Source organism: Mya arenaria, chromosome 12 (assembly GCF_026914265.1).
Source record: "Mya arenaria isolate MELC-2E11 chromosome 12, ASM2691426v1".
NCBI classification, from domain to species: domain Eukaryota; kingdom Metazoa; phylum Mollusca; class Bivalvia; order Myida; family Myidae; genus Mya; species Mya arenaria.
This window is the reverse complement of record NC_069133.1, coordinates 40,239,880-40,265,770: the sequence shown is the minus strand read 5'-3', so window position 1 is coordinate 40,265,770 and position 25,891 is coordinate 40,239,880. Positions and strand designations below refer to the sequence as shown.

The 25,891-nt window shown below is 33.9% G+C and overlaps 2 protein-coding genes across 7 annotated transcripts in view; both read right to left on the bottom strand.

Moving 5' to 3' along the window:
- LOC128211212 (protein mono-ADP-ribosyltransferase PARP14-like) overlaps window positions 1-20,343 on the bottom strand; it is a 24,930-nt gene extending 4,587 nt beyond the window's left edge. Inside the window, exons 1-12 of one of the 4 annotated variants that reach the window (XM_052915741.1) lie at window positions 20,205-20,343; window positions 16,166-17,869; window positions 15,784-16,039; window positions 15,078-15,280; window positions 10,411-10,544; window positions 10,007-10,255; window positions 9,783-9,901; window positions 7,647-7,814; window positions 3,139-3,335; window positions 1,686-1,804; window positions 1,278-1,460; window positions 952-1,055 (exon numbers count right to left, since the gene is read on the bottom strand). In XM_052915741.1, the coding sequence (XP_052771701.1) occupies window positions 952-1,055; window positions 1,278-1,460; window positions 1,686-1,804; window positions 3,139-3,335; window positions 7,647-7,814; window positions 9,783-9,807 (796 nt within the window). In that variant the 5' untranslated portion in view covers window positions 9,808-9,901; window positions 10,007-10,255; window positions 10,411-10,544; ... (2 more) ...; window positions 16,166-17,869; window positions 20,205-20,343. Of the gene's footprint in view, window positions 1-951; window positions 1,056-1,277; window positions 1,461-1,685; window positions 1,805-3,138; window positions 3,336-7,646; window positions 7,815-9,782; window positions 9,902-10,006; window positions 10,256-10,410; window positions 10,545-14,718; window positions 14,853-15,077; window positions 15,281-15,783; window positions 16,040-16,165; window positions 17,870-20,204 lie in introns of those variants that run through there. The other 3 variants (XM_052915739.1, XM_052915742.1, XM_052915740.1) reach the window with 3 other exon arrangements.
- Window positions 20,334-25,891, bottom strand: LOC128211214 (uncharacterized). 3 transcript variants are annotated; one of them, XM_052915745.1, is made up of 8 exons: window positions 25,767-25,891; window positions 24,608-25,150; window positions 24,181-24,459; window positions 23,599-23,838; window positions 23,079-23,363; window positions 22,040-22,294; window positions 21,032-21,319; window positions 20,334-20,462 (listed from the first exon to the last, which is right to left on the bottom strand). In XM_052915745.1, exons 2-6 carry the CDS (start codon window positions 24,708-24,710, stop codon window positions 22,254-22,256), a joined length of 948 nt encoding a protein of 315 aa, XP_052771705.1. In that variant the 5' UTR covers window positions 24,711-25,150; window positions 25,767-25,891; the 3' UTR covers window positions 20,334-20,462; window positions 21,032-21,319; window positions 22,040-22,253. The 3 variants fall into 3 exon arrangements, with proteins under 3 accessions (XP_052771705.1, XP_052771706.1, XP_052771704.1); XM_052915746.1 differs by having other exon boundaries at window positions 24,181-24,473; window positions 25,595-25,842; XM_052915744.1 differs by having other exon boundaries at window positions 25,595-25,842.

The window sequence follows — 25,891 nt, the reverse complement described above, 5'->3', positions numbered from 1 at the left end:
CACCAAAAGTACTTGAGTAAATATAGGAAACTCAAATACCAACAACCACGATATTATTTGTAGACGCCAATTATCTTCTCTGCCTGCTTTTGGCAAAGACAGATTGCAGCGAGAAGGAGCTATAAAGATTAATATCTCTTAACCTTGATTATTTGGCATCACAGTCCAGTTTATGATTATTCGTAATTAATTTATAATGAAATTGTAAAATGTACAATACAATATACAAGCAAACTGGCATGGTACAGAATCAGGAAAGTACAGCTATACATTGTACTCTCGGTTATAGTAAAACAAAGGAAACAAGCATACACATTCTATAAAGTATTTCAGGACAATTGACAAACTTATTACTCATTGATTATCGCTTACAGTGACAACATGTTTTCTTTCAATACCATATACGAGAACAAAGTAATAATCAACTTTATATCGGTATGATTTGTCTTGGAAGCCTTTTTGCAGTTTCCCTTGAAGGAGAAATGACAAAACATGTGCCAATTATCGAGTCGAAAAGTCCCTAATGCCAACTGATAGAGGGACAAGCGCTAATAAGCCCGACGAAATGCGAAAAAAATGCATTGCATTTCTGCCCATAAGTTGGAGCATTTTCGTAAATTCGCTCCTCCGCTTAAAGCAATTTCGCTCCCCCATGGCGCCTTTGCGCCCCAACACTTTTCACATTTCGCCTTCAGGTGAAACGTTATGAAGACAAAAATACCAATGATTCATGCCTTCCGGACGGAGAAACATCGAACACGACCAAGCCAAGTACGACAAATCTTTGGCGAAAGTGTGCCGCAGCAGTATTTCACATTTTCGCCACCACGGAGGAGAACACACAAAAGGGCATAAGTCAAAGATAATTAGTGTACATGTATTGAAAAAATGTTTTCATTGTTTTCAAAAATTATGTTTTTTAAAGTTGAGACTTTAAAACAATCTTATTACCTTTGATTAGATCTTTTCGAAGAATAATATCTTTTTCATCAGGCTTGGACTGACAATACTCGGAACAATTCTTAAAGTCAACGATCACCATTTCTCCATTGTCACTGTAAAAGACAATAACATATTTCGAAAAATATTTCATGCTAATAAATATTTGTTACATAACATTGACTCGTCGAAGTCATGTGAATCAGAAAAGGGTAATTTTAACCTGTAGTTTTCAGGAACATAATAAAACAGAAAAAGGCTATGATACCAACACCGACTTGACGACTATAGTGGTATTTCTAGCATTATACTCTAATTGAATACCTCCGAAAGCTTACGTGTAAGTGAACTTGTCCTCTTGTGCCTTGAAAGCCTGCTCTATCTGATAGTTCAGCATCATTTCATAGGGTTTCAGTTCATCTTCCATTTCGGTCTGTTCTATCCAATACCACTGGATGATGTCTTTAAGTATCATAGCGGCATTATGATCTTGCTCTATTTTTGCAGCATCACGTAAAGATCTGATAAAAATAGAAAAGCGAGTCGAGATACATTCATCACAGCATTACCTAATATTTTAGATACTGTTCAACTGTAAAATATGAAAATATTAAAGAATTATGTATCAATAAAATAATTTAGAAGTTAAATCTATATGCTACTTTTCTGAACTGGCCTGTTTATAAGTAATAACTTGATTTATTTATGTCGAGGAGAATGTTAAGCTGAATTGAAAATCATCATACGAGTATATATCATCTGTGACATTGATCATATTTTGAATAAGACCAACAATCTTGATAGTTCCACCACTTAGTGTGTATTCGACATTGTTTTCGTCTGCCTTCTGTTTGATTGCCTTCAGCTGCAGTCAAAACATATAAACGAATGTTATATAATAAACAGGTCCAAATCTAACAACACAAATACTATGTGATTCTGTTAAGTGGATCAGACAAATCGGAACAACCTATTTTCGACCACAACCTATTTTCGACCGCCCCCTTAAAATAGGTAAAACACTTCTATTTTGCGTCACTTCCGATAAAAATAAGCTCCAATTGTTAACCAAAGCAATAGAACTGTCAGAAAACTTCATTTGAAAAAGAATGGGAATGCTAGTGTTAAAAAAACTTTAGTTTTACTTGTAACAACACCAATAAGTCATTTTTAATTAATGCCAAATTAGACCCTTCATATAGAATGATTTCACATGTAAAATACTTCTTTAAAATCGTGTTGTTTTTGTTTGCCAGATCTTACATATCTACCAAAGCCTAAAACCTATGCCCTATCGTTTTCTAAGTATAGTGCACAACATTAAAAGCGCATCAAAATATGGTATGTTGCTTATTCTAAAATTAATGAAATTTATCTACAGGTAACTATATTGAATTGCATTTGGGCTCTCAGTTATCATAAAATTAGATATATTGCAGCCTAGGCAGGTCATATGAGGCTCATTCAGAGTTGGACCAGTGATACCAGGGCTCATGATGGGTGAATTTATCATTTTGTATCCATGTGAAAGCCATTAGAAGGGATGATGTATTCCTTTGCCTCTCTTGTGGTGATAAGTAACTGAAAAGTGACTGTATGGCAAATATGTAGATATTTAATTACTTTTTAAATAAAATAAAATACCATAAACAGTATAAACAAGTTATACAAATTAAAATAAAAAATATTGTGCACAAGCTTTTGTTGTGAAGTATAGTTAAAGGTCATGGTCGAAAACAGGTTGTATCTAGGTCAAGTACAAAATGTGACAGCCACCTTTTTGGATTCAAAATGTAAACAATAGACGATTGAAACAGATTTTATTTTTTTGTTTTTTGAAAGATGAATGATTGCTTTAAATGGTACACACACACATTTAGTTTTTATTATCACTTATTTATGATGAAATGTAAATAATCCTTAGGCGGTCGAAAACAGGTTGTTCCGGGATATATATACACAAGACAATCACAAGGTTAACACTATTTATATTCATTTCAATGAGGGAGTTTCAATAACAGGCTGGAAACTCTCTCTAAAAAACTAGCAAACCCTTATGGTCTAGCATTGGGTTTTAAATGCGGTTCGGACATTCAATCATCTAGGCTGTTTAAAACAATTGTTATTTAAATGGCATATCTTTTAAGATTAGCTCATTATATTTTAATTACACATGGATAAACACACACATACACTTACCTGTTTATCATTCATCCGGGAAATAACACTGTCTCTAAAGACTTTCGTAGACACTTCACGTTCAATGCAAATATCTAAATTTTCAATTGCTGAATCAATAGTTTTTAGTTCAAGGGCCCACAACGTGAAAAGTGCAGCGTCCGCATCCGCTTTAAACTTCCTAAACCTACGACTGAACGGCAATCCTTCGGCAACTCCTAAATCAAAGACACATGATTTAACTAGAATATATATTCACATGCAGAGTTAAACAATGAACGAACCTATGCGGCTTGAGTTTAGAAAAAAAGGGACATAAATTTAAAAGATTTTTTTTCATCTACAAAATGTACAATGAGTGCACCACCAATGACATATAAACAAAAGCATAACAGATCTGAAACACTCAAGTATTAATCAAACGATTAAATTTTCACAAATGCGATTTATCTCACACAAGGCGGAATATTCAGAACAACATGTATTTTATTTTGTAAACTCGTCAGTATACAATATATTAAGAGTCTTTGACGTAAACAATTACAATAAGAATACATTCGCCATAATTTTATAATCATACCAAGTCTTCGTGTTAACGCAAACAGTTTAAAAACGAATTCGTTTATATTGCCAATGTATTTAATATAAGAAAGCAAGAACAGGAATACAATTTAAAACTATATTAGGCGAAAATGGTACTTTGATATTTATTATGTTTAAGTTGTTTGAATATTTTTTTTGTCCACTAAAACACAGTTTCGATACAATATAACGTAATATGTTTTTGTCTTAAAAATTGATACTTTCTTGTATCGAACCGATTCGATTAACAACTCTTCACTGTAACTCTAAAAACAATAAGCGTTTTGTTTTAAAAGGTTTATAACTACTTTGTTTTGTATAGGTTAGATATAACATGATACCGTTGGAAAAAAGCAATAATATACTCTGCAACATTAAAATAAAGGTATTTGCTTCTGAAATTTACCTTACGATATCTAACTATTATACACTGGTTGTATTTATAATGGTTATTCTATTTACAATAGGTATTCTAACAATTTGATCGATTCTTAAGATGTTTAAATAAAAATGTGCATCTCTTAAAATAGGTATAGCTTATTTGCTTTTAAATGCCCCGATACAACCATATAAGCAATTCTTCTTTTTCATTTTTATAGCCAAAGATGGCATTTCTATATATCTAAAATGCTAGTTGTAATACTGACGAGCTTATCGAGTCGCACACTTTAAAAGGATTAGATTGGTTGCTTCCGACAGCGAGCGATAATGCAGCAGCAATCGCAAATACACCACAATCTGCTTTGTCTTTTCTGTTTTTGAAAATTAGCTCGTTCGACTATCAAACCCTCATCCTCCTTATAATTATATAACCATATTTAATAGATTCAATCTTGTCCATCTTTTTGTACATGCTATCAAACACCCTAACCCTTCCATCAGCGCAACCAACTGTGAGTGCAACCACCAAATGTTGTCTATGAGAATGCAAAATTTGCAGCATTGGGTAACGGACTTTAACACCTTCACCGACCGTCACTACACACACTTCTTGTAATCCATTGAGATACGGATACGTATTCTTTATCAATTTGCAAGCGTGATCTATTTCTTCGTCTTCAAGTCAGTGCCTTACGTTAAGAACCTTTTGCAATCCATTATGGGGCGAAAAGTAAAGGTCAGCTGAATCCTTAAACAAGGTATATTCGTCATCGGAGAAGAACTCTAAGGAAGCTGTTGAACAAAAGAAGAGACAAACACATTTCTTTCGAGCAATATGTGACAAGCTTGCACAATATGTTAATTTAAGGAATTAACATAGAAACAGGCTTAAATCACGCTTACTTCAATCAAGAATACGCAATGTGTTTATCATTCCTTTTGGCAACAGCAGTAACGGAAACATTTTCGAATTTAATCCCGTCGGTTTTAACAATCATATAAAAACGAAGTATTCATGAACACAATGATAAGTTTTTGGTACAAAGGTAATCGTCTCAAGCATGATCTTAACAGACGGTCGGTGAATGTAACAAAAACAAGTCAGCTATATATGCCATTTATCAAACCATTCCCATGCACCAGATATTATTAAAATCCACTGACCCATTCATAACCATATGCCTACATTTAGAAAGAGCTATCAAAAACACCATATGCCGGCCCCCATGATATCTGTCGTTAGGAGGATAGATGCAGTAAGAGGCAGGGACATGTGTCTGCCCTCTACCTGCCAATTATATCTACCGAACACATGTGCTTATTAATTACAAAAACTCAGTTAGAACCCGTACATTACCAACCATTCTGTATATGCATACCAGCAACTTTTCATGTTGATCAAACGCGTATTGTTTTAGACAGTGTTTTACATCTTTGTCTATTTCGCGTTTCGTTTTAGACAGCTTATTATTCTTTGTCTATTCCGCGTTTCGTTTTAGACAGTTTATTACTTCTTTGTCTAACCCGCATTTCGTTTTAGGCAGTGTATTACTTATTTGTATATTCCGCGTTTCACTTTAGACAGTGTATTACTTCTTTGTCTATCCCGCGCTTCGTTCTAGACATTTTATTTCTTCTTTGTCTATTCCGCGTTTCGTTTTAGACAGTGTATAACTTCTTTGTCTCTTCCGTGTTTTGTTTTGGATAGTGTATTATTTCTTGTCTATTCCGCGTTTCGTTTTAGACAGTGTTTTTCTTCTTTGTCTATTCCGCGTTTCGTTTTAGACATTGTATTACTTCTTCGTCTATTCCGCGTTTGGTTTTAGACAGTGTATAACTTCTTTGTTTATTCCGGGTTTCGTTTTAGACAGTTAATTACTGCTTTGTCTATTCAAATTATTGTTTACATCAGGCTAAAAACATACTTTTGTTTTCTATTACCTGCTGAAAAATTAGGGTCGGTAGGTCGGTTTTCAACTTGTTCATGCACTATTTTTTAACGTTAAAGGTAGTTTTCCTATTAAACAAATAAAAACGCATATATGTGTTGCGCATAGATGAAGTATTGATAAGAATACAACTAAATTCACAAAAGAAAATCAGAAATATAACGTTGAATTAAAGGTTAGAAATCATTATCAATCCTATCTCGGACAAGTTTATCACTTTTATATATTTCTGTTTAGCTAAACAGGAATTCCGTAATGTTATGTTACCCATTGCATTATTGTCAAAGTCAATTATACACCATCAATTGTGCAAAGACATTTTTCCTACATTTACTTTCAGTTCCACTTAGGCGATATATGCTTTCCGGAAATAAAAAAGATAGTATTCGTTCCAAATGCCACAATTCTGACATTGGTCTTTATGGTAAATGGCTTAGCAATCAATCTGTTATTTTATAGAACATTATTTTTAACTAATAAAGATTTACGTTTGACGATTTTCTTTTCACGTTCATTAAAATTGTAAAGGAAGTAAGAGGGCACCTGTTTCCCGCGCTGTTGAGACCATGTGCTACAGAACGTTTTTTATGGTTCTGTTACGCATTTAAAACTTAAAGATTATTTTGAAATTTAGATGAGCAATAAAATACAAATAAAACAAGAAGAATCTTTATTTTTCAATTATAGTATTGTTGTTTTTCAAAGACATCGCAGTCGGTTAAAACAGCCGAAGGTATCCATTCAATTTGCAAAAGCTAATTGTAATACATAAATAATAAATAAAATAATAAAGTATTTATCACTCTTCGCTATTAAAGATAAGGATCGACTAAAAATTATTGTTTGCGTCACTGTACATAGTCAGGGTTTGCATTGCTTGATTTGTACGAATTTATTATAAAGTAAATCAATATCCATGTCCTATTATTTATATGATTTTTTGGTGTCTCAGTATTTTACTAGCATTGTCTCGTTATCGCCAAAATTACGTACCATGGATTATAATAGTGAGCTTGTCAATATTCGGGACATAATGTTTTATAAAAACAGGAAGCTGTAACTATTATTTAACATGTATTTGTGTTTGCTTTTATTTTCTGACAGCTGGGTCTGTCCATGATGTAATGAATCCATCTTATGAGTAGTTTGGGATTAATGGTTTGTAAATAATAAATTTACAGTTAAAAAGCGATACCTATAACATTGTTGCAATCAAACAAGACAAGCATATCGTAGAATGTTATTTGTTAAACATGTTGGTAGAAAGAGTGGTGTTAAAACATCATGCGACATTTCATGAAGTACTTATATAACAACTAACAGGATAGTAGTAATATTTTATAATAGAAGTATAATATCAAAACGTACAGGACCTTAAATGATTAATTCTAGGTTGTTTTCAAACTAAACTCGAGAGACTAGGTCCTTATTGAACAAAGTCAAGAAAATATTACAACTATCTAGATGGCCGTGGATGTTCATATTTGAGTTGACGTGACATTTTGCACACCGAGATCAGGTTTAACTTTGAAGACATTTGAATGGTTAAACCCTTATTTCGACAGTATGTGAAACACACAAAAACGTGTAAGAAATAAAACACTTTACAAGTGTTACCTTGAAAGTATTGCGCTTCGCCAACTGCACTATGAAAACTGTCAATCAACTCTTTTTGGAAAACCACAAATCTAACGTCTGTCAAGCGGCCGCATCCATCCGCTGCAAATTCTTTAATCGCTTGAACTATTACGTGTGCAGTTGCCGCTTCGACGCCAGCACTTATACCTGCAAGGAAAGTATAGTTCTAACACAATAGATCAGGACGAAAACTCCTTTACACCAAAAAGTTAAATATAACTTTCTTTGCATAGTCTCTTACGAGTTAAAATATATCAAACAAATATATGCGTCTACATACAAGTTTAAAAAAGGGGCTATACAGTATGTCGCGTTATGGCCGGACTTCTCAATTTTACGATGGATGGATTATGTTGTATGGTTAGTTTGCAGTAATTAAAAATGTTTTTTACTTCCATTTGTCTTGGGATTCAAATATTCTTACCAAAGTTATGAAGATAGGATAAAAAGGTTGAACTTATGAAATAAATCTTAGTTCAAGCTTTAATGCAGATTTAATCTTAGGACCTACTTCATATTTTATTATATTTAAATGGTCTAAGATATCATGCAAAAACAAGTCTACATGTTTCTTTTTTTTTAAAAGTCGAATCGATGAGGGTGATTTGTTTCTTTCTAAGGATTGACTTGTGGAAATCTATAATCGAAATTGTTTAACATACAGACAAGAATTCTGGCCAAGTTTTATAACAATGGAAAAAACTCTTACATTTATGACGGCATTTATTCTTCTCTAAGATTACACCTAGTTACCTAGTTTTTACTAGGCGACATTTTTTCATAATTGTTCAAGACAACATGCAGACAAATCTTCTGACAAAGCTTCTAATATTTGGATGAAATATCGTTAAATTATGACGTTGATTGTGTACCTTTCTAAGATTTTACATAGTGACCTAATTTTTTACCAGAGGTGATCCATGTTTATTCTTGTTCCAGACAAAATGCGGATAAATATTCCGACCAAGTTCCATTTCAATTGGATAAAATAACTTTTGAATTCAATACATGGAATTGAGACGTTTACGCATAATTGTTAACGACATCCGAAAGCCCGCCCGCCTGGATTTCGCAATTCTATAACCCGTAATGTTTTCTTTGCAAAATCAGGCTACTGTTTCTTCTAAAGTATAACAGTCACCACCTTTAATTGCAAGAAACTGTGGACACGGAAGTCGATCCGATCTCACCAAGCGGACAGTAAGGTTTCATACAAGTACTCAATTTTCTCCAGCAAAACAAAACCACACTCTCGCGTAACATTGTGATAACCAGAGTGATTTGAATAATAATATTGTAAAACGCATTTCACAATCGTTCAATATAAACAAGGTAATCGTTGGATTACAAACGTCTGTTCCACGACGTATTACACATTCTGAAGAAAGACACAAATTGGAATGAATCTATTCAAGAATTATTTAACAGCTACAAATACGCAAAGGGAGTTGGTGGTAGGTCGGCACCCCAACACTAAAGTTTATAAATGTAAAGAGGATTGTTGTCGAGGTACTTTGAAATAATGCATATCATTTGCAATGTAAAAGAGCGAAAAACACAAAATATATAACATACAAAGGGCCAAAACTCTTTAAAAATTACACTGAAAGGTAATATGCGTTTTTTGCTATTGATTGTTCCTTTGTTATATCGTATAATTATATTTAGTAGTTGCAGAGAAATATCCAAGGTAGTGCTCTATATGTTATAATAAAAAAAGCCGTAACTCTTGAAAAATGCGCGCCGGAGCGAACATAAAGATCGTCGTTATTTTCAGTCGACCAAAGCAATAACTCGATAATCCTTAAAGCCAGCGTTTAAAACCTAGCAATACTTGTGCGTTTGGTCGATGGGAACATGTGTAAAAAATAATTGAACTGTTTGAGTTATGGCCAAAGTTACAGTGTTTGTACAACAAAAACAACGACAAAAATCACAATACATTGACACTTTATCCGAAAAGCTGACAAACTAAATATCATCCAGCAAAACGTAATATGCGTATATTCTCCTGCTAGTGAAAAGTCTCATAGAGTATTGTTTAATTCGAGCATAAGCCCAAACACGAATTATTCTAAAGCGTTCTACGAGTAAAGGTAACAACAAATGTCATACACTTTAAGAGAAGACGACGTAGCATTTCCTTGTTCTCGTAGAAATTTCTATGAAATTTAGTTGATTTCCAACAAGTGGATGCTGAGAAATAGCCTGCACAAGGTGTGACGGACAGATGGCTGCAACAATGGATGAACAAAGCGGCGACTTAATCTTCCCAAAATACGTAGGGGAGCATAACACTTTAAAATTAATTCGATTATGATATATGACAATAAATATACCGGTTCCTAAGGCAGGAAACGCCAAGCTGTGCAAGCCCGCGTTTTTGGCAAGATGTAAGCACTTTACGATAATCTGCGTCCAATCCTGCGGCGACTCTTTGGCCACCACATGCATAATATGATTGCACTTCAAATTTGGAGCATTTGTTATCACTACCTCATACTTCTTCATGTTAGCCTCTGTAAAACATATTGCTTCAACCAAGAGTGACTTTCCACAATTCTTCATCAAAGCCTGCGAAATCTTTCCTAAAATGTAATTATGCGATTTGAAAATAAAGATGCATGTGTTTCAAAAAAGGAGTTGTGTGCACATTGCAACATTGATATATAAAGATCGTTTTGCATATAAACTTGTCATTGTCGTTTCTTCGAGCATAATGCAACGGCTAATATCAACTTACCTTTTTTGAAATCCAAATCCTCATTTGAACTGTTAACAATGCAATCAGCATCATCAACAGTGATGTCGCCTAACTTTATTGTTACTTTAATTTTCCCAAACGATCAGCATATGTTGCTCCCGGGAGTTTGGCCCCTTCATCGGAAAAAAAGTTGCAATTACTGATTTGATAATTTTATAACTTCCATCAGCGCTTTTTGGTCTCTTATATCATTATCAAATATCCACTATTAGTGTACTTATTTACTGGGTGGTTTGACATATGCAAGTTTTTCTGATTGTTTTATCAATTATGGAATTTGGTGTACATTTGCTTTGAAAAGATCATTAACGAACCATAATAACTCGCATAAGAAGGTATATCGAATAAAAGCTAACGAAACAACATTAAGAAACGAAACAAGTGTAGTCTATATTTAGTTTTCAAATTAATAAATTGGCTAGATATGTTCCGATGGTGATATCCATTTCTCATGTCAACTCTTACGTCATGCCCTACAATCAAATGAGTTTGATCGACAAAAGTACGGCTTAGACTTATACTGAATGTAACCATTAAGATTTCTACTGTCCGTATTGTTGAATTATGATGAAAGCTTACTGAGGCTACACTTTCAAGAAGCAAACAAAGCAAATTATCGCCATATACAGTCTGTTTCTCTAGCTCACAATCGTCCATTGTATCGGACTTTCAGTCCGATCATTAAAATATAACAGCATCCGGTATAAGTTTTCAATCCGGATTATTTCCAAATTTAGTTTTTTACTATGTACAATATCATCTTCAAAAGTGGTAAACAGTTAATTTACACGGTAAATATGAACTATTTAAATAAAACTCCAAAAAGCGGTATGAACATTTTAATTCCGAAAGTGATTTCTCCTGTTGGCTACGAATTGGACTTTAGGTCCCCCCGGGGTTCTGGCAAACTCCAACTGGATAATTTTCCATATGAAGTGCAATAGGGGAAATAAGTATTTGGAAAAAATAAAGAATTTGGAACAGAAAATAACACTTATATTTATGTTTTTGTTCTAGATAATTATATAAATATTATTAAAATCTAAATTTGCTGTTACACATTGAAACACCTTTGCGCACTGGCCCTTATGAGGTTTAAGCATCAGACACTTAAAAGTTACCAATGGAGATTACAGAAGCTTGGGATCACAGAAGTTAGAGATAACAGCAGTTGGAGATTTTCATAGTACAACAGCTGCTGGGGGGGGGGGGGGAAATAATGTTGAAATGTATAAATGTCTTCTTATTATTGCTAATTAATTGTATATTGTAGATTATTCAAGAAAAAAAAACAATGCAAGATGTGATACTTGTGACGTTGTGTGCCATCTAAAACAGTGATATTATATACAACTGCGTCAGATTTGAGATTTTTGTATCCTTTTCTGTAGCCAGATGGTCCTAGATGCACGAAAACATTACACAATTTTAAAAAGAACAACTTGCTAGCAAGTGGTCATATTGGAAACGAAATCGAGTATTTAGGGGATTCGATTTTGGATTTACGTAAACCATTCTTAAGGGTGGTGCGAAAGCCCGGTATTCTCAATCACTTTCCTGTAGGACTGGTTTAGTTAACATTATATTAGTCCGATCGCTGTTGTGGAGATATGATTATAATTTTTTCCTTTAATAACTTTAATAACTTTTGACTGAATGCCTTGATAACATAGTTTGTAGTCATCCAAATCGGAACCAATTATAGATTTTTGGCATATAAGGCGATAAACCGAAACTGGATCCTTTTTTGTCAATTGCACACTTCAATAAGGCTAAACATGTATTAAAAAAATAAATTCAAAATGAAATGAAAATGACTTTCAACTGACCCACGTACAATAAATGTTAAAGAAATGTATTTATTTTATTTAACAGACGTGCACTAGCTTAAGAACTTTAGCGAACAAGTTATATATTACCTTATGGGACGAATCCAAACCGAACCAGAATTCGTTATTTTATGTCACGCTGTTATTTCACTTGTAGGGATTGTACAGACAAAATAACTATATCATCAGGTAAATGAAGTAAAATGTAGTTCACAAACGCATTTTCAAACCTAAAAAAGCTTAATAGATAGGTGTTATACCTCTATAATAAATCTGATTATAAACATTCCTTAATTAGGTCATAGTTGTGTTCAAATTTAATCACTTGATAACAAGATTTTCAGAAAATACCCACGTGACCTACATTTCACCACCTCACAAATGTAAAGTTTATTTTGCTGCTATTTTTCTATTTTGAATGATTAGAGATCTAACAGATAACAAATTTGGAATATATTAATTGTTTTAATTATTAAAATTTATTTTCAACCTAACTGCAATTGATTTCAACTAAATAAACAATGTGAAACCGATGCTAAAATCAGAATCAATCGTCGGCATCACGGTAATTGCCGAGTCATGTAATGGACTCATCGTAGTCAGTTGATTCTTGTTGACTTTGGTATGGGGGTTACGCCGTGACTTTAATGGGTAGTAAACATCAAAATAATAAATACTAAATTAAAGTTATGGAAGCCAGGCTTAGACGTGCACAGGAAGGTATAGAATTCTTTTTTTGGTACTTTTATCCAAAAATAAATTTTTTGGCTAAGTATCTGTATTTGTTGACATACATATAAAATTAACTTTTTTATTGCTTTTACTTCAGAGTTTTAATTAAATTTCATGAAATATATTTTATAATATATATCAATATAATTTGCATGTTCTTATTTTTAATAATGATATAGACTATACTAATTAGTGATGTTCCGATGATCGATTATAATACAAAATAAAGGTTGTTCCTGAAATCAGCGAGCAAGATGTTTTTCTTCTTTCCTCTTCATATAAGCGTTTATCAATTTTCACGTTTGAGTTAGTTTATACATTTAAAAGTGTTCAGTTGTTAGCATAAACCATATGGCTAAAGCAACAACAACACTAAATATCTTCAAACATTAACATAACATAAGTATAGTAAAGGATGATGAGTTAATGTACGAGAATAAATCTGCAATTAAGGTTTTGTCAAAAACCATTTGTACAAACGATAATCGGCATCTTGAGTGGAACAATTACCAATAGTCAAACTGGAACCGATTCCAAACACTAATAATAATAGGCCCTGAATTTTTGAAGTTCTTAAGGGTTCCGTATAACTTTCCGAACTTGCTCCCTCTGAAGTAAGAAAATGAGCTAATAAACATTCTGCTGCATGTTATAAAGCGCTTGCTTTATGTGAATTTTCTTGATAATTTGGAAATGATTATTAGAAACCCTGGTTATAACTAACAGCATCCGGTTTATGTTCAAACGTTTTTTATTATCTTAGATATCAACTTCAAAAGCGGCACATAGAAAGATTGCGCATTTAATAAGAAATGTTTTAAATAAAATTAAAAAAAAACTTTTTAAGATGTATGATAATTTTAATTCCAAAATTGATTTCTCCCGTTGACCACCAATTGGATTTTAGGTCCCCCGAGGTATTTTGGCAAACTCCAGGAGAATTGTCCACATGAGCCGAAACGGGTGAAAAAATCAGCAATTGGAAAAAAATCAAATATTTCAATTTGGAACCGAAAATTACATTTCTATTTATGTTTTTAATACTAGATTAATAAACATTATTCACCAAAATCCACCAATTGGAGATTACAGAAGTTGGGGAACACATAAGTTGGAGAAAACAGCAGTTGGAGATTTCCACAGTATAACAGCTGCTGGGGGAAAATAAAGTTGGGAAGAAATAAAGTGGGGATGTAGAACTGGCCAATACAGTGTGATTATCTTTTAGGTAGCTATCTTGTTAATTCAAGTTAATAACAAAAATAAACAGTGTAAGCTGTAACCTGATTTCGGGTATAACATCGGCTTTCTCACTTGTATGCAATCTTAAGCAGTTTTAATGCTAAACTGCGTCAGATATGTGTTCCTATTATCCGTTTTCCGAAAAAACCCAATAAATCCAACTGTACAATCATTGCGAAACTTTAAAAATAAAATAATTTGCTTGCATCAAGGCAATTTTACATCAACTTCCTGGTATGCTCACTTCTAACATTTAATTGAATCGATAAATGAAAGGTTAGATACTACTATATGCTCAAATAGTTCAAATTGGATTGTTCAGTCAAGAAGTCAGTCAAATTATGTACACCCGTCCTTCATCTTTATGAAAAAACACTTTTAAATTTGATAATTCCTAAATAATGCATGGTAATTCCTAAATCATACATACATGCACCCAAAACTAACTTAATTTGAAAGACTGTGTAACGTTTCACAGTTTTAATGCCTGTCATCTAATCGGTTATGCGTCTGAATTCACAAGGCTGTTTGGCCCAATATGCAATTTGACAAAAGCTTTTTTCATCCGAGCCTGGTCTCAATTGACTTTTAAGCATCAATTGGTATGGTTCGACTCATCTACAAACACATTGAAAATATTTCGTAGGCGAATTTTCATAGAATTTGGATTTTTGTGTTTATGTGTAGTAGTGTCCGCAGACAACCCCCATACACATTTTTTAAACTCTATTTCAGCACCTCGTCCATTTCCGATGTAAGACAACCTCAGTTATATTATGACGGTTTACAATGTCAGAAATATTTACATTTAACTATGCTGCAAGAAGTTAGCATTATAATTACCAGGTTTCCAACGTGGTGTTTGGCTTTCATGTTTGTTCACGTTTTGAGCACCCCATTCCTTCTGTAGGGCTTCAGTAAAAGCATCAACTGTGCCATCCTTCAAATCACATAGGTAGATATCTGTCAAAGAGCTATCTTGTTCCTCCCGGAAAAAGTTCTTAACGGCCGCTACAATAATGCATGTCGCTTTTTTAACAGGAAATCTGAAAACAAATCGCACTAAAGATAACACTGCTTGAATTATATACTAGATAACACAATCGAAACTACACGGACAAGCCAAAAACGTTAACCAATATCCTGTTTAAATGTACAATTATGATTCGTAGGAGAATGCTGCTTAAACCGCCATGGCATTGTCAGTGAAATAACTAAGTAATTACTCAATAGGGACTGAATAATATATATATAATCTGAATCGAGCATCGCATTTACAGCTAAATAGGATAAACCCAATTTTGTTTCATTCCTTCAAGAACGAAACAAATGCTATTTTTTTAATATTAAAGAAGAAAACTTTTTGATTAATGAAAGAACATTACATGCCCATACTAGATGTAGGAATGCAATCAATTAAAGTTTCAATTTATATCCATAGTGCCATAAAACGTAAATGTTATGGAAAAAACAGGCAAGTAGTGTAAACATTCCTCATTCATGACACAAGATATTTTGATAAAGACGATACATATATTTTGATACTGACCCATAAACACCACAACTTATAGCAGGCATGGCAAGTGAGTTCAGGTCTTTCATAGATGCCTGTTTCAATGCTTTGAACACCACCTCTGTTAGCTTTTCATCCTCTTGGTCAGTACCGTCTTCCCAAGCCGGACCCACCACATGAAAAAATTGCTTTGCTTTCATGTTTAGTGCCGGAGATACAAAAACCTCTCCATCACTCAGTGGGCCGTTGTTTTTTATGTAATCTTTGCAATAGCGTTCAAGCGCTAGTCCTCCTGTAAAGGTTTTGTTGCAGTACTACACATGAATGATAAAATTTTATGCCAATTATCTTTTATATACAAAAATAAAGTAAACTCATTTTTCCCTTGATATGCAAAAAACATTTTAAGACAACATACCTTTCATTCTTAACACTTTTCCTAGTCCTCCAAAAAAACCTATTTTGTCATCAGAAGGGTTAACAATAACCTCGACGTTTAATTCTGTCATATCACCAACTGCAGCGAACAATCTTCGATTTTCATAACCAGTGCAGCTTGCAATTACACAAATTGTGTCACTTCCCATGTCATCATAGTCATCACTGTTGTCATTCTTGGATATAACACATGGAAACGCCGATTCAACAGATCTTATCATTTTTCTTCCTTTTTCAGTTTGCATGTACTCTCCGAGACCCGGTTTTCTGATTTGATGCTGCTTCTTGTTAACTTTTCTCAAAAGTGTTTCAACTTGAGTCTTCACTTGCTCCATTACATCTTTTGTACCAGATATTTCAAACGCATGGCCATCATCTTTTAAAAATATTCGGACTTTTTCTGAATGAAAAGATTTTGCAATCTGTTGAATATTACTCACATGATGGCGTATCATCAACTTATACACATTGTGTGGGACTTTAATAGTATCCTTCAAGATAGAATGGGCCGTTAGAAATGATTCTAGAGCCTTTTCAACTTCATTCGCAATATCATCTGTAGTCTCAAAAACAAGTTTGCCTAAATCGGTTGTGTCGAAAAGAAGCTTTCCCCTATATTTTTCATTCAACTCTCTGTGTTTGTCCTCCCAATTGTCAGTCTGTAATACAGACATAGTTGCTTCGGATAATGGAATAGTTTTACTCAACACGGATTCTCGAACAACTTTGGCAGCTGTATCTAGTGTTTGCTGATTTGAAGACATCACAATTAGTTTGCCTCCCGTGTTTTCCCATACTGCAGTTATACGACTGTTTTTCATTTTTTTCACGATGTACTCCTTCACTGTTTTGTTGCTTATGTCGTACAGTAAAAGAACTTGTTTCTGGAACTGAAATTCTTGCGAGCAAAAGTTGTCTTTTAGTTGATACATTTTTAAAAGCACTGCATTTACATCATGATATATACCTTCGATAATAATTTCGTTCTTTCCTTGATTTATTTTTACTTTAAAGTCAGGAAAAGTTTCTTCCATTTTTGTCGGAAACTTCAGGAATCAGCAAGAAGCATTCTTGTTTCTAATGGACGTAATGTTGTTACGGTTTGCCTAGTAAACTGCTTTTCTTTTGCGAGCTTATCTGAAGTGGATTTTAAAATGGCTTCAATCTCACTAATGAGTGGATCAGCAACGTTTTTTTATGCCAACAACTGATATTTTCCGTTCATTTTTGGAATTATAGACTGCAGCACACCCGGCTGATCTAGTGAAACATCAGAAAGTTTTGCAGTTATTTTTTCCCACAACTCTTCCATAACGGGCATGTTTTGTTCATATATCTTGTCCATAAAATCTTTGAAAGTGTGTTCTGCTTTATCTGTCCAGTTGGATGCTAATGCAATGCAATCTTTGACGTCAGTCGTTAAAGAACATGCTAGTTGTACCGATGGTGTATCCTCAGACCAGGTAATCGTTGCATGACACGCTGCAAGACCTGTTTTAGCCATCTGTGAGCTTTGGATAAATCTTTTTTTTCAACTGACTTACAGATATCGTAATGGGTTCAGGTATTCGAAACCTTCTATTAACTAAGTCCCCTTCTGCCCGTGCAATACACTCAATGTATCTTTAAACATCAACTGTATTTCCACTCAACGTTTGCTCCTTACTTAAAACCGAATCCACAGCTGTAAAATGGGAGGATTAAGTCATGAAATTTACAAAGAACACATATTAAAGAAAAATGACATTAACGTAGTAAGTACATAATTGAATCGGATCAATTACATTAATTAGTTATATACTTGTGTAATCATTGAAGTAAACCAAACAATAGCCTAGAGTTTTGAACATCTCGACTTTGCTAACTGGTCCACCATTGCTCCTCCTGTTATTTTCAAAGTACAGCTCAACCATGTCCTTGGTGACATTGTCAGGCATGTTGGACACGAGAATGCAGTTTGATATTGGAACAGAGGAGACATCAAGGTATGAGTTTTCCAGCGGGTTATCTCTGCAAACCCGTTTCAGTGTTTCAAAATCTAGCAAGGCAAGTGTTATGGAACAAGTTATAAGATAAAAGTGTAAGTTTTATGCATCATCTTCATTTACATTCTTCACAAAAGACTGTTTACAGTGTGTTATATTCAGTACAATTTACAACACTAACAATAATTACCGTAGTTGTTTCGTACGTTAAAAGTTGAATATTACAAATAAGCATTATGTACAATGAATTTGCAAAACAAATACCATCATCTCCATTAAGACAAGTAATTTGGCAAAATCAAAATTATTAGCTCAAATTTTTGTAACTTTGTTTCTTTGAAGTATTCACTGAAAATAGTGATAATAATGTTTTTCAGTATATGTTAAATCCTATAAAAAATTCTTGAACGAAGTTCATAGGAAGCATAAGTTATATCCAAGGTTTGAAAGTTTTTGTTTGATTGAAACTGTTCATTGAAAGCTTGAAAGCAATGAAATTGCAACATTGTCAATGTACCATGGCTTAAGCGGTATTTAATTAAATAACTAGAAGCGCCGCAATGCGACGAAACCAGGTTTTTGTTATGGGCAATCAGAAATTATAGCCAATTAGTTTGTTGTATGACTTGTTACCCAATAAAGTAAGAACGTTTTGTTTTTCTATAAATCAACAGAAAAATTAAATTACCTTGTAAAATATTCTCAAAAAATCAGTTGTCTGCTATTTGAAAAAAACCTTAAGTTTTAACTTACACTCAACAAATCAAGTATCTGCAGATTGAACTTGCTTTTGAGGGTGGGGAAGAAGGTCTTTTTCCCCACCCTCAAAAGCAAGTTCAATCTGCAGCTTCATATAAGCACACTAAGATTCATCACTATCCATCTATTTTAACTAAGTTGTTGGGCAGAAAAACATTTTTCTATTTTTAGGAACAGTGACCTTGACCCCCACCTCCCAAACTAACTCTTCACATAAGCTACCTTCGCTTTAAGTTTCATCAGTATCTATCAATGCTAACTAAAGTTATTGGGCAGAAACCATTTTTCTATTTTTAGTAACAGTGACCTTGACCCCACCCCCTCAAAAGAAATTCCAAGCTTGCTCTTCACATAAGCTACTAGTACCTACACACAAACTATCGTCAATATCTATCAATCCTAACTAAAGTTATTGGGCAGAAACCATTTTTAATTTTCTAGTAACAGTGACCTTGACCTTAGCCCCACCCCCATCAAAAGCAATCCCAAGCTAGTTCTGTACATAAGCTACCTACACACTAAGTTTGATCAATATCTGTCAATGCTAACTAAAGCTATTGGGAAGAAATCATTTTTCTATTTTAAGTAACAGTGACCTTGACCATTTTTATATTTTAAGTAATAGTGACCTTGACCTTAGCCCCTCCCCACTCAAAAGCAATCCCAAGCTAGCTCTTCACATCAGCAACTTACACACCAAGTTTCGTCAATATCTATCATTGCTAACTAAAGTAATTGGGCAGAAACCATTTTTCTATTTTTAGTAACAGTGACCTTAACCTTAGCCCCACCCCCATCAAAAGCAATCGCAAGCTAGCTCTTCCCATAAGCTACCTACACACCAAGTTTCATCAATATCTATCAATGCTAACTGAAGTTATTGAACAGAAACCAATGTTTGAAGCCCGCCCGCCCAAAAACGACAACCTCATTCTAATAACCCGGTTTTCGTTGAAAACCTGGTTAAAAAGCAATCATATTCATTGATTTCGAAGAAAACAAACTACTCTATGGAAGACGTACACAAAAGTCACTGAACATTAAACCTTATGAAAATGGCATAGCACCGGCTTTAGTGGTATTATATTTCAAAATGTCATTAAGACATGTTCAATTATCCCGAAGGAAAACAAAAGTGCATTGTGGAGGAAGTACACATACAACAGAAAACCATTATGCTGCTTTAAGGCAACCATATTTAGCTGATGTTTAATTTTACATTGTACACGTACACAATGGCTACCAGTACCATAACACTTCTTTTTTGCACCATACCTATATCTTGTTCTGTTGTTATTAAGGCAACATCACCACGGACAGCTTGGTAGGTTAGACTCCCATCTATAAAAGTATAGTTAGCCTTTTCTTTTAAAAATAGTCCAAGTAAACTCTCTGTTATTTTTTCGTTCATCCCTTTGATTAGGATCTTGTTCGTATAACAGGGCACTGTTTGAACGGACGGAGAGTATAGGGATACTGTAAGGTCAACTCCATCCACAGTGTGGTGTTCACGGTCTGCTGCAGCTTTAGCAGCTGCAAAAAATGTAATATGTCTACATTTTAATGTATGTCGCTGAATAAAAAAATGATATTAGCTGAGTATAACCTTACGCGCCCTGAGGCTGAGCATATACGACCGTCAACGAGGGAATCTACAGACAGGTATCAATCACAGAGAATTCATCATAAGGTATAATAAACTATTTGAGATAGTGAATATGTTCATACGCAATGTTTTCTTTTTCTTTAAATATTTGAAAATTGCAAAAGTAAATTGTGTCCAAGACATAGTTGCATGTTCAAGAGCAATAAATAGTGCGGACAAAGTGAAATGGCCACAGATCAGAAATTACGAAAGAAATCTCGCTGATATAGTGTGCCCATATAAACATTTGTCACATAGTTTGTTAATACATTGCAAAAAAAACAATAACAGAAAAATAAGAGAGTGAACAATTTCAGTGGGTGTTAAGTGCGCCAATTACTCAAACGGACGAATATGTATCACTTCACTATGGACAATCTTAGAGTAACAGAAGAACATAATTTGTTTCTCTTTGAAACGAATTGTTCCCTCAGAAACAAGCATGGAATCGTATTACCGCTTTCCTCTTTAAATGTAATGTAGACTGTATCATCGTCCTTCTCATCTGTGTATCTCGTTTCGATATCTCCCCCTCAAGCCCTCTTCTTGCTTTGAAAGTACCGATTCACAGATTCCCTGGTCCTAATCTTCTTCATCCCACGGACTCGTATCGTCTTAGTCGGTTTCTTTAGAGTGTTACGTGTTAGATTTTGATGTTTTGTAGATCGTTTTGGGCTGAATAGTGTTACATGTAGTTGTTTCTTTCCAAGGTAATGGTTTTGTCGCAACACAACCCTCTTGGCAACTATTCAGATCAACATTTAATAAACACACATAGTCCAAAATCTGAACAATATTTTAAAATGACACTCTTATTCAAAATCAATACATACACTGTATAACAAAAAACATAACTTTTGAGTGATAAACCTTTAACTACTTACTAACGAATGCATTTATAGAAAATATTAATTAATGATAACAAGATTGTAACCGTGTATACAATAGCTGAAAAATATTAAATGATAGGTGAGTGCTTAAAGATTTATTGGATTTACTATGGTCTCATAAGGTAGAATTACCGTGTTTTCTGCACCTTTTTCAATTTTAACCTGGTTTCCTTCATCAAACCTTTGGTTTTCAGACTTTTAGTTATATTAAAACAATGGTTTTAATTAAGGTAAATTTTATTTGGGATTTAAATGTATTAAAAAAATGTTAACAGGAACATGATTCAAGTGCAGTTTTGATATACACGCGTCGATAAAGAGGTATTTGTTAAGATTAAACACTTTTAATATAAAAGTAACTAATATAATGACTGCAAAATATACTGCGTTGTGTTTGGCTCAAGTAGACCAGAAAGAGAACCTTAAATCCGCGTCTTAGAGGGGGAAACATTAATTTGTTCGAATGTTTAAATCCACTTAATGAACTATGGCGGTTATCATATGTATATATGGCAAATGCCTTTTGACGCTATGTTAAAATAGTTTCATTAATTTTTAAGTATGTATGGACTTACCAGTTTCATCTTTAAATGTCACAAACGCAATGTTGTTTTCAGAGTCAAATGTAGTTTTGTTTTCTACGATACCGCAACCGCCAGATCTGTTCTCGTTGTCAAAATACAGCTCTAATATGTACAAAGAGTTCGCATTGACAACGTCGGGAGGCCCTTTAATCGCAATCGTGTCCAGGGGATCGGGTACGTATATTTGAACCAACCATTCCTGGTTTCACAGGCAAAGTGGACGCGATTCTAATATCATCTGTGCATCTGACAAAACAAGACTATCGATGGATGCAGTGTAATGCTCATCGAAAAGGAACGAATACAAATAATATTCAAAAACAACTATTTCTGTAACACATGATTAAGTAGTCAAAACAATTTAGTAAGAGGAACTCAAAGGCAAAACATGTTTTGAAATATTTCAAGCGGGAGAAGAACGTCAAAGGCTCTCCTGACCTTTGAACCGTCTGTGTAGCCTCGATCTTAGCATCGCCGTTGCATGATTAACGTACACTTGCGCCATGTTATATAAAATATATCCTTTTTGAAAAAAATGGAACGGAGACCAAATTATTGACTTGATCATTAAGTGCGACCGTAATCATGAAAGTACGACGTGCGCGTAGGTTTAAAGGGGATGCACTTATTTCTCAAGTTATTTGAGAAAGTCTTCAAACAGTTGAAAAATGAGGGACAATTAAAAAATATGTACATAAAATAGGGACAGACAGCTTGGTGAATCAAATATCAACTACATGTTTTACCATTGGGGAGCACAATAAACATCAAATATATTTAATGTCTGCCGACACACCTTTGGTGTCGGTTTGTAGAAAAAAATCTTATAAACTTTACATTTGTATTTATTGTTTAACATGTCGTATACACAAAGCCATTCAAAATATGTGTATTAATTCGCGCCAGATATTTTACAAAGTTGTCAAGCCGTATTCACAGTAGACATTGACGCCGATAGGAACAATGTAAGAACTATAATACTTCAGATATTATTAGGTAGAAAAAGAAAACAATTCAACATATTTATTACCTTCTGGTTTTGCAAATCGGACGACAGCATTTCTATCTTTCTCGTCGAAATCAACATCAATCACCTCACAGGACTTGAATCTTCTTGATTCGAAGAACATCTGAATAATTTCCTTGTCAACATCTTCAGGAATGTCTTCTACAAGAAGTTGCGTTTGTGCTTTATCGATTCCATTATCAGCTATCATTTCGTCTGAACCCATTGTTTTATCTATCGGCAGCTTTCTGTGTAGCAATTCTCTTCCACGCATTTTTAATGGGCACCGATTGACAACAAAAGAAGCACCTGAAACAGTGAAATCAGTTTGAATGTGCAAAAACTGAAGATAATTATAACCATAGCGTCGTAAGTTGAATGTTCCGTTAAGAAAAAGATGAAGCTTAAATGCAAATCAAAAGATCAAACAAAGACTACACATGTAGTCGTGTTTCAATTGGGTTTTGCTATTTAATGGTATCATCGTTGATGTTAATTAAAGGTGCAACTTAACAGAAGCATAACGTAATGAATTACAACTTACTGGATTCTGTATCATATGTTAAAATAGCCGATTGATCTCCGTCGTTGAACTCAATATCCAACGGTTTTATGTCACCAAATTTGCGTCTATTTTCAAAAAACATTTCGACGTCTTCGTAATCGACATTTTCAGGTAGTTTTGAGACAAGAATCTTAGACTGTTCCATTGACTCATGTAATACGACATGAACATTTTCCCCGAAAATTGTCAAAGGACTTTTTGCAAGTAGTGTCTCAAGTGCTGTCAGATAAAATAGTTAATATGTGACATGAAAAGCAGATTGGAACAATTAAAGAGATAATAAATTATAAAAATATATAAATTCTTAAAGTATAATTTACTGTTGCAATACCTGAATCTAGTTCACCGCAGCTGGATTTTTACGATATCGGATGGCAAGATTTCATTAAAAAATGTTTGTAAAATGAGTTATTTGTAAACATCGATGAATAGATCTAGTCCATATATGTAAAAAGACAGTGAAATTTGTTAAAGGTGATAATAAATGTTTATTCAATTGATAAACGCTTTCGAAAACAACCAATCAAGCCAAATATTAACTAGCTGCAGGCAAACACTTACACTCCTGATTTCCAAGAGTCACGATAGCCAAGGATTTCTCGTCATTATAGTCAATGTCAACCACTTCTATGTTTCCAACACGTTTCTTGCTACATAACAACATTTCTATATCTTCTCGGTCTACAGCATTGGGCAAATCTTTCAGAACAACTCTTGGCAGTTCCGTTTTGTTTTCAGCTCGTGTTACATCTTGTGTTTGTTGCTCGGGGTGATACGATTCTATATGCACATTTGCACGCTTCATGATGATACATTCTTTTTCCAAAACGACATCGGAAGCTGCACAAATAAGACTTGAAAGGCATGCATCGGAAATTTTACTTTTGCTACCCCCTTTATTAAAACACTAATGTACAACCTTTAAATACAACATATGTAAGACACAAAATTGAACTAGTACTAGATTTAATAATGTACACTTATATACCTTGCTTGTCCCTAAACTTGACTATAGCTGTTCTATCATCCCTATCTATACAAACGGAGTGAACCTTTACATCTGAAAAGTTCTTCTTGTTCTCAAAAAACATTTCAATGAATTCCTCGTGAACGTTTTCGGGAATGCCTTTCAACAAAACTGCAGTGTGTTTTCCGTCCTCAAAATAGGATACAGAGGCCTCATCTGCTGTTCAATGATAGTTGTTTTAAAGACGAAAGATTTTGATTAAAGATCTTTCCAATAATACAATCGAAACTATAGGGACAAGCCCAATAAGTATATATTTATTTTTACAAATTATGGTAGAGAGGGCAGAGTTTTATGTGTCTATATAACATGACCTACTGAACATTTGACAAGTACATTCATTCACCTGAAACAGTTTTATATGCAAATCGATTGTATTTAAATATATACACTAGTTCTGTTAACTGATAACTTAAAACTAACCTCTTCGTCCCGCAACTTCGTCATCAACACTTGCCGTTGGGCAACGGGCCCACGCCATCTTGGTTCAATGTTTCATAAGATCTGTGTATGAAATAGATGATATCAGAAGGCGAAGATTGGATCAATTAGAAACTGTATGCATGAAGGATGATCTGATGTATTACATGTAAGGGAGTTTTGCCAACTTTATAGACGGATGCATGTGTTCTTTACACCTGTGAGTGTTCGAATTATTTCCCTTTTGGTGATTTTTAATATTGATATTATACCATAAAATGCAGATATTCAATACATGAGCATATCAGGTTTTTTTTTACTTCCTTTAAAATAAAAGGCAACTTTAGACACACCTATTCTTGAGGCATAACTGGTCCAGATATGACATTATTATTAAATTCCATAAACCTTCAATCAAAGGACTTTCGGGTGAGGCGATCGTTAAAATGATCGAATATTCAGTGTTAAGTTAATAGGTACAAGTACTGTTATACATATTTTATCATAATCATAAAGAGATCTACTAACCCTTTAACAAAGAAATATTTTGCATAAAATCCTTTTCATCGAAGAACATTTTACAATTCAAAATATAATTTAACAGACGGTATGAGATATCGGAAATCGAAAGTAGAAATAAACAAAACTAGATCAGTATCTTATTTCCTGATATTTCAATAAAACGAATGAATCTACTTACAACTGATATCATTTGTTCTATGAACTCCCATAATTTATGATACACAGGCACACTCTTCCAACACACAAGCATAAACTAGATCATTTCGTAATGAATATTGATCACATATAGAGTTATTCACAAAC

Bases quoted from the DNA above. Each gene is read 5' to 3' on its own strand.
- LOC128211214 (XM_052915745.1), bottom strand. From the start codon at position 24,710: ATGTTTTTTGAGAACAAGAAGAACTTTTCAGATGTAAAGGTTCACTCC. The intron at 23,839-24,180 runs GTAAGTGTTTGC...TTTATCTGACAG, and splicing joins GACTCTTGGAAATCAGGAGT to CACTTGAGACACTACTTGCA. The intron at 23,364-23,598 runs GTAAGTTGTAAT...TCACTGTTTCAG, and splicing joins AACATATGATACAGAATCCA to GTGCTTCTTTTGTTGTCAAT.